We start from the raw sequence: 13,463 nt of genomic DNA, 5'->3' as shown, positions 1-13,463 counted from the left end.
GAAGAGTGTATGTCACTGCTGGAGTGTGTCTGTTTAGCTTTGGAATTTCCATCCCCTATGCAACTGAAGTGAGGTTCTTGAACATTTACCATACCTCACACATTCATTCCCTTTTTGTCGTGGGACAAGTGGCAACTGATCCTTTCGAAGAAGGAATTGTGCAATAATGATATCTTTGGTTGAGGACATTCCGTGATGACATTGGAGTATATCCACAAAATTTGAGTAAAAAAGAACAAGTGTTTAAAATACTCAGGGGCTTGTCATCTTTGGAAAATTGGCAAACATGTGGAGAAATTTGTCCATTACACAATTCATTCTATGGTTATATTTATAACTAATCAATGAATCCTCGTCATTTTCTGAAACCAGTTATTTCTGTGTTACAATTAAAAACAAATTACTTTTTGACTTGAATTATCATTTCCTCCAAAACATACTGATCGTGTCAGTCATCTTAATGTGGTTTTATGGTTTATGACTTTTCATGAATTCCGCATGAATGGTATGTTCCTCTTTCAGGGTGGCGTGTACCTGTTCCAGCTATTAGACTGGTATGCATCTTCGTTCAACACACTGCTTATCGGTTGTCTGGAGTGTATCGCCATTAATTGGATCTATGGTACGTTAGAAATGCGGAGACAGGTAACACAGAATAGCAAATTATTCAACACATTTAATTGTGATAGTAACAAACAAATTTAAATTGACAAAGAGCCCCAGTGAGTTGGGAGATTCAGGAACCTGGAGAAATCTAGACTTGCTACTTTTAGGGCTTTATTGCAGTGTGGGCTAGGCAGTAGGGTAAATAATGTGGTTCAGGGACTGTGAGACAGACTAGTGTGTGACATCAGCACAAATTCCCGACTTCCTTGGTTTTCGATACAAATCTGGAAACTGACACACGTAAAATACGTTATTACTTTTGACACATGACATTCACATACATTCAATATAGGTTTTCTTTTTATGGCCAATTTATCTTCCAATATCCATTCTATAATGTGAGTGGGGTTTCACAGGTTCGGAGAGATTTAGCAACGATGTTGAGATGATGATGGGAAGACGTTTCCCGTGGGTGCTGAAAGTCTCGTCTTCCTACATCACCCCTGTCATTCTCTTTGTAAGTAGAGGTTCATATCAACCAATAAAGCTATCGATCTTTCTGAAGTAATGTGTTAAATGTCCATGTTTCCTTACTAATTATGTACTGCATTTGTTTATTATTTTGTGATAATATATCGTAGTGCATGCGAATATTTATGTAATTCGTTACCTGTGAAAATAATTGAACAGCCATATTTGAAGAGCTCAGAAATCAATATTTCTGACACGTCATACTTTTTCAAGTGGCCTATAACCAAATTCACTCTCTTTTACAATCTGTGATATTCGTCCATCTTATCCCTCACTTGCGCCCCTGATATTTTTCCTGTCTCTCTATGTTTCTCTATTACCCTAAAAGCTATGGCGAGTTGTTTGTTTGTAAGCACCATGTCCAAACACGGGGTGTCGCCTAATTGCAAGTTGCCATATTCATGCATCGCCTTTTGCTTTCTATTTGTGCCATGCTGATATTCATTGATATACCTGCCATATTGTTCATACTGGTGTAAAGGCCATCCGCTTACTTCTAAAAACGTTATTAATTTTAACCCTTACAGGCATCCCTGATTCTTTCCCTGTTTCTCTACGACCCTCCAAGCTATGGCGAGTACATCTACCCTGAATACGCAAAAGTGATTGGAATCTTAATGGCAGTTGTGATGTCATTGCCAATACCTGTCATGTTGGTATACCAGCTTTTCAAGAAGAAAGGAACTTTTCTTCAGGTAGGTTTACATACTTAACGAACCTCAAAACACGAGATAAGAAAAACTACATCCAACTGACCGTCACATTCATACGAAAGAAGTGTCGTTTTGGACGGGTTGGAACAGTCAAAGCCCTATTAAAGATTTCAAACGGCTCTTTAGGAAATTTCCCCGTTTTTAGCATTAGTCTCATGCACGTTCATATGAACACTTGCCACGGGTTGAGCAGCGTCTGCTTACATTTTCGGAATTATTTTGGGAGCTCTTTTGTCTTTTTATATTTATGTAGAGCGTATACAGAGACCTAGAGAAATTAAATTATAAACCAGTAAGTTTTATCCATTTAACAGCGTCTCCGCTTCGCAAGCTCTCCGTCCACTGAGTGGGGCCCTTCGTTGCCTGAAGACAGGGAACTATATCTTGAGGAGATGCACAAGCAGCCAGAAAGTCTTATCATGCGATTATTAAATTCCAAAGACAAACAAACTGCATTGTGCATAGGGATGCAAAGACAAAGTTTTACTTATGATGCTAAAGAATATTTGTAGCTATTACAGTAAATGTTCACCAAGTAAGTTTTATGTATATTCAGAATCAGTTCCAAATAGTTTGTGTTTTGTTTGTTTGTTGTTTTACGTCGCACTCTGCAATAGTCCATCTGTAAATAATCGAGCCTGGACCAGTGATCAAGAGTATGAACATCGATCTACGCAATTGATATACAATGACATGTGTCAACTAAGTCAGTGAGTCTAACCACCTGATCCCGTCAGTTGCCTCTTACGACAAGCACAGGTTGCTGAAGACCAATTCTAACTCGGCTCGTCTCGGGTACTGGAGATTGACTCAGGCAACAGCGTGCAAAAGTGACCACAAATGAACATTATTACATATGTTAAGATCATTGTGATAAAAGTAAAACGACGTGATATATCATTTCATCAACAACATTTCATCTTTGATTCAATGAAGTAATGAATTAATATACACCTCTTCTAACGACTCGAGTTAGAATTTAAGTTCTTGTTATTTTTATGTTACGTTATTAGCAACCATTAAGTAAAAACTGTATTCGTATAAAGATATCCAATTGCAAATGAAACAACATCGAGGGTACATCAACCCACGGTCCCCGAAGGACCAGGGAACAACGTATTTATCTTACCAAACACCTCAATGTTAATTTTGAACTGTTTGAAGCTCGGGTATTGGATCATAATAAGGAGTACACAAGTTAGGCAACAGCCCAAACACTACTAACACGAAGTACCAAACGCATTCCCACTGTTCGGCATTTGCAGCGGATTACATAGAAAATGTTACTCGCTTGTAAGTTGGGTACATTGATTGGCTCAGCCAATCAGAAAAACGACATTTATGTGTGAGGTAAGATATATATACACAGTACAACCAGAAATTATTGAGAATTTAAAGATTGTAATTTTTAAATTTTGTTCACTCATTACTCACGTTTTAAATGTGAGTATTAGCAGAACATAACTCTAGATTCCAAGACAGGTGAACAGTTAGTATTTTGTCAAGTCACCATGGGCAGCAATGCAGGCTTCAATGCGGCGGGGCATACTACTGATCAAAGAAGTTAGAAAGTCGTGGTCCATGCTGTCCCAATATCGGACCACCTCTTCTTTCATGTCAGCAATATTTGTCAGATTTTTCTTATTGAAACTTTCCTTCATAAGACCCCAAACATTTTAGATCTGGGCTATAGCTTGGCCAGTCTAATAATGTCATATTTCGGGTCCAAAACCAGGCCTGTGAATGCTTTGAACGATATTTTGGGTCGTTGTCCTGTTAGAAAAACCAAAAATTTCCATAGAACATGTGAGCAGATGGAAGTAAATGTCCCTCGAGAAGATCTGTGTACCGCTCACTGTTCATATTCCCTTCAAATACACAGAGGGGCGTTGCCCCCAACACAGATATGCCACCCACACGTTAAATTTCGCACTGTACTTTGGGCGCTGATACTAAGGTTTTTCAGTTTGTTTGGTCCAGAATTTCAGTGTATTAGGAAACAGCCACACAGAGAAAATCACATTGTCCCAGTTAAAATTTCTATGCTGTAAGCACCAGTTCAACCTTCACTCCTTTTGTTCAGGTTTCATGATCGGTGATGGAATTCCTCGACTTTTCTGCCAACCCATTGCATGCAGCTCAGTTCTAATTGTCTCCTTACAGACAGCCACAGTTCCTCTATCAATCATATCCAGCCTTACGTTTTCTAAACTCCTTCGTTTGTTTTTAGAAACAAGAATACCAAGCCGCCTCCTGTCACCGACAGTTAATTTTCTGGGCCTACCTGCGCCTCCCTGGTGCTCAATGTCATAACCATTTGCAATATTTTTCAAAACACGATAACCAGTGGACAAAGGGATGCCTGTTCTACTTGAAATCACTTTAGCTGATCTGATGTCGTTGTTTTAATACTCTAAAATCAACTTCTTCTTCTCTTAATCATCCAAACTGAGGATCACTGAAAATGTCGTCTGCTAGCAAGTAAACGCAGGGGGATAACTCTTCACAAACTAATGAAAAAGGATTAACGGAGTTGTCTCTCTTGAACGAAACCAAGCACTTGCTAACTGGTCAAGGTTGTTTATACTAGAAATCCAATTAAACATATTCCTAAAATTCTCAATAATTTCTGGTCATACTATATATAGGTATGTATGTATGTGTGTGTATATATCTCTATATATATGTGTGTGTGTGTATATATATATATATATATATATATATATATAGGTGTCAAGGCAATAAATCTATAATGGAGGAGTTCAGATATTTCTTCTTGTCATTACTCCATCCTCCGCATAACTTCATTTATAAAGTACGCGCTTCACTAAAGAAACAGAAATATACACGCCACAAAACAACAGACCGTCACTTATATTAAATGCAAAACCAGTATCATTCAATATTAGGAATAAACATTGTATTATGCGAGCCTTTGGCGAGCATAATACATAATTTTTTATTTCTAATATATGATATTAATGATACGGAAACACACTTGGTTAATAATCTCTTTATCGTGTAATGTCATTCTTAAGATTACTCTTAAAAAAAAAGAAGCAAATCGTACGTGAATTTATATGAAGAGAATCGAGCATTCGCGTAAGAATACTTAGGGGTACACGAAGGAGAAGGTCGTTCATGAGCGCGGCATATGGTTGTGACTAGTTGCTAATACAGTGCAAACAAAACTCATGCTTAAATGCGATCTGTCTGTCTAAAGGGAACAACAAAACCGGGCAGGGTTTTCCTGGCAGTGTTTCTATTTTCATTGCGGGTAATCACCTCATCAATATCAGTTTCTGATACCTGACGGAATCGATTCGTCGTCTGCATCGTGATCGATAGATCGAAATCCTTGGTTGGTACCTTTCTTAGACGATTGCCTTTCAGTCGTGCCACGAAGTACTCCGTTTCATGTTTTCCAAAGTCAATTACTGCAGTAACGACTCCAGAACCTCAGTCACCAGGGGGCAGCCATGTTTGTTTACTAAACTCTTGACGACGTCATCAATGAAATGTTAACGTTTTAGGATTTGCATGGGGTGTATGGAGTTCTGTGAAAGTAGTTCGTGGATTGACGTAATTTGCATAGTTATCAGATTTTGATACCAAGTTTATCAGATTGCTTTATTGCACCGATAACAACCTCCATTAGATGATAAATATGCTTCAAATTCTTCCACATCAGCACGATACTTTAGCGGTAATAGGTATCAGATAGAGATAGACATGAAGCGTTGAATGTTATGTACAAGTATTTTACTTTGTACTGTGCACTAAATGTATACATGCGTATGCTTTAAGAAGCTGCAGTATGTGAACATGGGTATATGGCCACAACTAGACTATGACAATAAGACGTCCATAACACCATAACCCTATATCTGGGATAGCTCTAATTGTCCCCCGCCGCAATGCGGAACAGGGGACTATGTATTCAGCGGCGTCCGTCTGTACGTACGTGCGTCCCGATTCTTGTTAACGTGATATCTCATGAAGTGTTGTACCCAATGTCTTCAAATTTGGTGACAGCCTACATTGGGGAATCATGCAGACACCAATCGATTGGGGTGACCTTGACCTTATTATCAAGGTCACCACGACACTTTGACCACTTTTTAAACTCTTGTTAACGCAATATCTCATGGACTGTTGTACCCAATGTCTTCAAATTTGGCGACAGCCTACACTCGGGGATTACGCAGACACCAGTTTATTTGACCTTATCTTCGAGGTCACCACGACACTTTGACCGCTTTTGAAACTTATTTAAATGCGATATCTCATAAACCATTGCACCCAATGTTTTCAATTATGTTGTCAGCCTACATTGGGTGATTATGCAGACATCAGTCATTACAGGCATCTTGTATGTGACCAAAAAATACAAAAGTTACTGTAGTAAATATAGATATTCCATTCTTTAGCAGCAGGGGACATTGCCATATCAGTGGCAAAAACTCGTTCTACATTGTTGTTGTTAGTGTCATAAGTTTTCCCATTTTTTAAAACACACGGCATTCATTCGTGTCAAACGCTTACAGTCGAGAAAACATAATAGTGAATTATTTTTATGAAAACAGTGACAATTAAGAACATTTATATCTTTATAAACAAAATGTTTTCAGAAGCGTTATGTGGTAAGATGTGTCAGTAGTCTTGTTGACTGAAGATGAAATTGACTGAAGCCCTAGTACAATATCTACCTACTTAAATCGGACGTGTGATTTGTAGTTATCTTAGTTCCTTTCATTCTGTTGATGTTGTGATATAGCGTTGTGCAGACATTATGGTTTTAGCAAAAGTAGCGAAGGTAATCATGTTTAAAGCAAGCAGAAACTTTACCCATAGCCTATGTTTGGTATTTATTGAAGTGAAAGCAGGTGAAACTGTATCACAGTCTATGTTCATGATATTTTGAGGTGGCAGCAATCGAAAACTTTACCCCAGCCTATGTTCATTATTTATTGAGTGAGTGAGTTAAAATTTAACGTCACCTTGGCAATATTTCAGCCATATTTCATCCAGAAAGGTTTGCCATACACAATAATATAAGTTGTTAAATAACCAGTCATCGAATGACTGTAAAATAACTAGATTATAACAGATGGTGTTTCAAACTAGCATGTAAATCTAAAACTATTTTTTTTACGAAGACAATACAATCTGAAAACAGGCCAACAACTGAAGGTAGATCACCATAGTATCACTAGGGTCCATGGGGACTTACAGTGCTTTTGCTATCTTCATGGACCTTAGTTGGATTTACACCATCCCTTCAGCCGGTGGCTGGTGTAGGAAAATTAAAATTTAAAATAGCAAAAATACTACGTTAAAAACATCTGGTAAGTTTCAATTTTACTTTTAAAGTTTTGGGACTTACGTACCCTCTCATGGGGACAATAAGTGTACGATACTTTAATCCCCTTTGATAATAACTATCGCAGTTGTTAATTTATAGTACCATTTCTAAGATGACATTTATCTATTTACAAACAGATTTTCCAAAATGTATGTCATATTTCTATTTCTTTCTTTTTTTTTTAAAAAAGTATTAAATGATAATTTACATTATAAAAAAAAGATCCTTAATTGTTTTGACACTGAAATATTTATTCCGTGTGACGGAAAACTTTATTTATGGAAGTGAAAGCAACTAAATGCGTTTAGTGATAAAACTTAATGTTATCGTCTGCAGTCATTTTATTGTATAACAATTTCATATAGATATTTAGTAATGTCTGACTATTAAGATATCAATGAATTAAGACATAAATACTTGATTGTGAAGGTTATGTTACGGTTTGAACCAGCAAATGTAATTGGCATAACTTTGTAAAGCAGTGGTTAACCTTGCTTGGTAGATGCAGCAACGTGCTTGTGATGATGATGTCACAGCGAGGTTATAGTTGGTGTGAACTTCAAAAGAACCTGTAGTGACTAGTAACTTCCATTGACAATAATGTACCTTCCATTTCGGCTGGACCTATGGGCCTTCTTTGCCAATGATACATCCAGAGGGTATTGAGACAAAAATGCTGCCATATAGCTGGAATATTGCGGCATAACACTAGACACACTCACACTGTGACAAGAATGGTAGTATAGCATTATACTGGAATTAAACGTTTTTTAGTAGTTGTATGTCTCGTTGAGTCTAGAGATACGCTCACAAACGTTAGCCAGATACTTTAGCCAGCAAATTGAATCAGGGCATCTGTCTCGCCTCAGCTTATTGTGTTAGACAGCCACGTGGAAGCCAGTGCTTGTGCCCTTTCTCCGATGAGAGCTGTGCCTTAATAGAACACATTATGGACGTCAGTGGAACACGGTACTGACGAAAAACAGATCTGAGCCCTGCGACAGAATATAAGACAGCGGCCGTCACTTTGTGCACTGAATTCCATTAAACGGTTAAATATGACACAGCCTTGATGTAAATTTGTTAACTGTCAACTTGGATGGTTGACGTATATCATATGAATGTGGGTTGCATTGCTTACACAACCATGGGGGACTGGTTTGATATAATATATGGAACAAAGCAAGTCCAAATATTTTAAGTAAATCATTTAATATGACGCATATTGCTATATGCCATTCCGTCAACGCTTTTGCGGTTGTGTTATCTGCATCAATAGAACGACGATTGTTAAATTTGACAGCGACAAACACGGAGACCCATATGTTGGAATGAGGTATTTTATTACTTGTTATATAAATACACATCCGTCTCAAATAATCCAACAAACTAATATAAAATAAATAATTAAAACATTCGCTTTTGCAACTGGAAGACGAGCATATTTATGAAATGCTAAATATAGCATCATGATTCCATGGTGGGAAGTACGTTTAATTCACGTATCATTGGCCTTTGAGTATATTCTAACATCTGAGAAATAAAATATCTATAACTTATAATTACATACGAAATAGAAAAGAGTGATTATGTTAACACGAAGGCAGAGTCACCATTTCATACTGAGTATAAAATGTAAATGAACTTTCCTATTTCTGATAAATAACGCCACAAATTTCCAACTGTATATAAATTATCAATAACGACCAGCCTTATGGGTATTTTCTTTCTTCAGTGATCCTGCTGATCTGCTCCAGGCAACTGATCCATAATGAACTCTTGTGGTGTATGTTCAAGATAGATTTTCCTGTGTTCTGGTTGTGCCGGGCCCCATTCATGAGATGGCTTACTTGCGAATTTGATACGCTGAACGTAAAAAAATAACAAACAAAATAAAGTTCGTGTTGGTAAAATCTTAAAAAGATGTCATTGGTGATGTGATACTTTGGTGAAAGGAACATTGACATGGGGAATAGTAGTAACTTTTTACAAACTCCATACACACCCGATGCTTCTAAGTAAACATACCTCCATGATGGTCCCTTCCCCCTGTGCGACTTGGTATATCATCATGAGCGGTATCGGTGCAGTCATGAGAACTGCCATGATGATTCCAAGTACCTTGGCGTAGACTGGATATATGTATGTCCCGTAGCTTGGCGGGTCATACATAAAGAGAGACAGGACCAGGGCTGCCTGTGGAACAAATGGTGCTTTATCAGGCGATGTTGTTTTGTCTATTCGTAAGTTAAATTCTAGATTTGGGTTTCTGTTCCACCTGCAAAAACGTTTTCAAGATTCAAACCAATGTTTAACATGCAAATGGGGTACATGGAATAAATGATTAGCTTCCGTGCTTTAACTTTAAACAGCTAGAGTAGAAACCTTTTCTTTGGACTTTTTGGTCATTGTAGCCTTAAATTCGACTACTGGCATTTCTCTTTAAAATTGATATGTATAGATGTGTTAATGGCTTCAATCATTGCGTTCCTTTCATCACATGACATTGCTGGAAATATATTAAGCCTGGATATTGCCCTGATTTTCATATTGCGATAAATTGCAATAATTTAAGAGATATTGCAATACATATTGTATTAATTTTGACTGGAAGGTTTCTCCACAAGTGCGTACATCATAAATTCATAATAGCTCTCTGTGTGCGACATCATCTTCTCAGTAATTGTTATACCATAGCTTCAGGCTCCCCGTCCCCATTGGGTATGGCTGTATGCCAATCGTTTACAGATAAATAAAATAATATAGAGCCTTAATGTGGAATATATTGCACCAACGTTTTGCGAACATAATGATAAAGGTAATAGTATAACATGATTTTCATAGTCAGTGTTGTTTGCTCAAACAGAATGCACTTCAGTGCAGTATGTAATTATTGTAACTGTATGTGATTCATTCAGATTCAATGTGTTAACATGAACTATTGCCAAATGAAAGAAAAACAAGATTTAGTTGAACTACTTGAGATTAAAATCGCATGTGACCTCAAATAGCTAAGATCCTTTACTGGAATGACATTATACAGTCCTACAATTTGTCTAAGACTCAGGCCTGTATGATAAATTGATATCGTATGCCCCATTATGAAACAAACAAAAATAACAAAATCCTGTAAACAGTGAAATGGTCACTCAGAGCCAGAGGCTCTACTAATACGTCCAAATAAAAATTGGTCCATTTGAGGCCACTTAATTCCTCCAAATGAAACCATTCAAACCCACAAAACGTAAAGTATTGGTAGACTATTTGGCAATTTTGGAGCCACTTATAATGGCACTTTCCATTTGGCACTTTTAGAGCACATTTGTTTGCTATGGAAATCAAGGGCAGATAATTCGAATGGAGTGAGTGAGTTATGATTTAACGTCACATCGGCAATATTTCAGCCATATCGTGACGAGAACACTTGACATTGAAATAGAATATAGAGAGAGATTATAAAATCTGCCGACAAAGGACAGTAAAGCAACTAGAATATCACAGATATATATGTAAAACTAGTAATTGAATCTAAAACATTTTAACTTTAGGGGACAACACAATATAAAAATGGGCTATGGATCGCCAACAACTGAAGGTAGATCACCATACTAGGAGCCATGGATAATTCGAATGGAACTCTGGATGACCCAATATATTGCAGAATCTGAACCATATCGCGATAATCGCACCGCGAGATACTGTACCGGTATATACCGGTTTACCGGTAATATTGCACAGCCCTAAAATATATATACCCTAACTACAGATAAGACAAAGGTGAATAAAGGTAGGATTTATAGTTGTCTGTAACTGTAAGCTCAGCCATTGACTTGAAACGTTAGTAGTAGAAAATAACGTATACAGCAGGAAACAGCACTGTTTAAATATACTTAGTCTTCATAATAGCCAATGTGTTTGAAGCTGTTTTACTTACAAACAGAATAACAGGGGTGATGTACGATAACATGATACTCAGCACTACCGGGGTTCGTCGCCCAAGCATCATCTCCACGTCCAGACTGAAACGTTTAGAACCTGCAATAAATATTCAGTGCTATATCAAAACCATTGCTGAACCGGAGAACACAGTCAGTGTTGGTGTCGAACTACGCAACCCACCTGTTCACTGGTTTTCCTCGGCGTTGTCTAATGTTTATGGGTGGGTTTTGGTTTTACGCCCTTTACCTGTAAGTATTTGATCATTGCACGCACCTCACATGTGTCCATTTTCCAAAAATCACAGATACCCGTTTGTTCACTGACTTGCCACAACGAGACAGTTTCCTCGGGTTTTTGTCAATCAAACTCCAAAACATCACATAATGTCCACAAAGGCACATTTCAGTATTGGGCTCAGAACTCATCGATCGACGGTTGTGCGTGTGACAACATGCTTTAAATAGCAGTGGACTGGAACAAAACTTTAGTCCAAATAATTGTTTCTGGTTTGTTCCCACTCACCTGAAATTCGACAAAACAAATCTCAACATCACGGTCTTTCCATACCATAAATCCAGCAGATCGTCACGCACTCCAGGCAACCAATGAACAGGACGCTGAATGATGAGGCATACCAGTCCAAAAGTTGGAAGAGGTAGATTCCACCCTGGAATTATGGAATGAGAATTCATTGTTCCAAGTATTGCATATACAGTTTTATTGTCCATGTGTTTTAAAATAAGTCATGACATATTTTCGATACAAAGCACACGCGTTATAAACCATAGAGGCTATTTACTTGGCCTGTTGCGACAATCACGGGTCATCAGAATGAGGGGCTATTTTGTCACAAATAACGTTTTACTACGATACAATGTTTACTACAACTTCTGTTACTGTCGTTAGTAAGGTTACAATGACTTAAAAAATATTATTAGAAAGTGAATCATATGGTAATTAAAATGGACATTTAGTCACGTCTTACATGTATTTGTCAAAATTTCACTGTTTTAAATTGGCGCTAGATGTTTAGTCACACAACAGTTCCTTTCACTGCGCAGCTACCTTGACGTTGCTGTAATTGTATTCATACGCTTCAAGGCTATATTTAGATCGCTTTTAACATGGAAACTGCCGGTAAAACACTGTTATTTGTAATTAAAGCCTTCTGAAAAGTAGGTGATAATATAGAAATTAACACACTTGCGCAGATGTCATATTGTATTTACAACACTCTTGCCAGAAAAATGATATCCCCCCCTCACTCGGGAAATATAATTTTTCAGTCACCGGTGTTGTAAATACAATATTATGGCATCTACGCGAGTAGATGACCCTGTATGTGGTTATGCCACATGCAGCATATCTAGAGATTAATACCCGAAGCTATATATATGAATGAATTGAATGTATGATTGAACACACCTTTGTCGTATATGGAACAGAGAGCAGGAAAATACATAGACAAACTCCAGCTGTGACACGAACTCTTTTCTTCTGTAAATTCTGAGGAAAGGCTTCGGTTATCCCCGCAATGATTGTCTCCACTGCTCCAAACTATAACAAAGGATTACAAAGACGTTTTACAAACGAGCACCCATGAAATATGTCTTCAACGAAACAAAGCATCTATAGTTAAAACATTCATGTAAATTGACGCGTGGGTTCTATAAGACAATAACGTTCATGTTTAAGAATTGCTACTGAAAGCAAACCTGGAACATTGCCAAACAAAATACTATTTTCTAGATGTTTGCTATCTATTTTCAATATAAAAATTACCCAGGTAGCAAAGGCACTGTAAGTCCCCATGGTCCCTAGTATGGTTGTCTAACTTCAGTTGTTGGCTACCTATAGCCTGTTTCTATATTGTATTGTCTTCGTTAATAAAATAGTCTTAGATTTGCATGGTAGTTTTAAAGCCGTATGTGATACTCTAGTTATTATTTACAGTCCTTCGATGACTGGTTGCTTAACAACTCGTATTTATTTTTTATGCACAACCGTTCTCGTCTCTATATGGCTGAAATATTGCCGAGGTGACGTTAAATTTTAACTCGCTCACGTATTCAATATTGATAGGACATACAGCCATGACACATTTCATGGTTAAAATCACTACTGTCTTTACAACCCAAAGAGTTTCATATCTTAGTTGATGGGGTGTTTAGGCTCAGTGACGCGTAATCTTACCCGATGGCGTACATTACAATGTCATTCCCTGAATGGCCTGGTCCAGATTTGATCATTCACAGATCATCGTATGACTTGTATATCGCGAATGTCGATGCTCAGCAACAAGTAAATAA

The 13,463-nt window shown here is 37.5% G+C and overlaps 2 protein-coding genes across 2 annotated transcripts in view; one reads left to right on the top strand and one right to left on the bottom strand.

The window, feature by feature from the left end:
• The window catches only part of LOC124286804 (sodium- and chloride-dependent glycine transporter 2-like), a 144,031-nt gene that overhangs the window by 6,201 nt on the left and 124,367 nt on the right, over positions 1-13,463 (top strand). The window lies entirely within an intron of this gene.
• Positions 8,540-11,816, bottom strand: LOC124286821 (sodium- and chloride-dependent glycine transporter 1-like). The gene is made up of 3 exons (XM_046723264.1): positions 11,150-11,816; positions 9,244-9,411; positions 8,540-9,081 (listed from the first exon to the last, which is right to left on the bottom strand). The coding sequence occupies exons 1-3, from the start codon at positions 11,219-11,221 to the stop codon at positions 8,947-8,949; spliced, it is 375 nt and encodes a 124-aa protein (XP_046579220.1). The 5' UTR covers positions 11,222-11,816; the 3' UTR covers positions 8,540-8,946.

The sequence above is a fragment of the Haliotis rubra genome, unplaced genomic scaffold (genome assembly GCF_003918875.1).
Source record: "Haliotis rubra isolate DU_JTF1 unplaced genomic scaffold, ASM391887v1 Scf1102, whole genome shotgun sequence".
Taxonomy (NCBI): Eukaryota; Metazoa; Mollusca; class Gastropoda; order Lepetellida; family Haliotidae; genus Haliotis; species Haliotis rubra.
The sequence above is the reverse complement of the archived record's forward strand: the minus strand, read 5'-3'. Positions and strand labels throughout refer to the sequence as shown.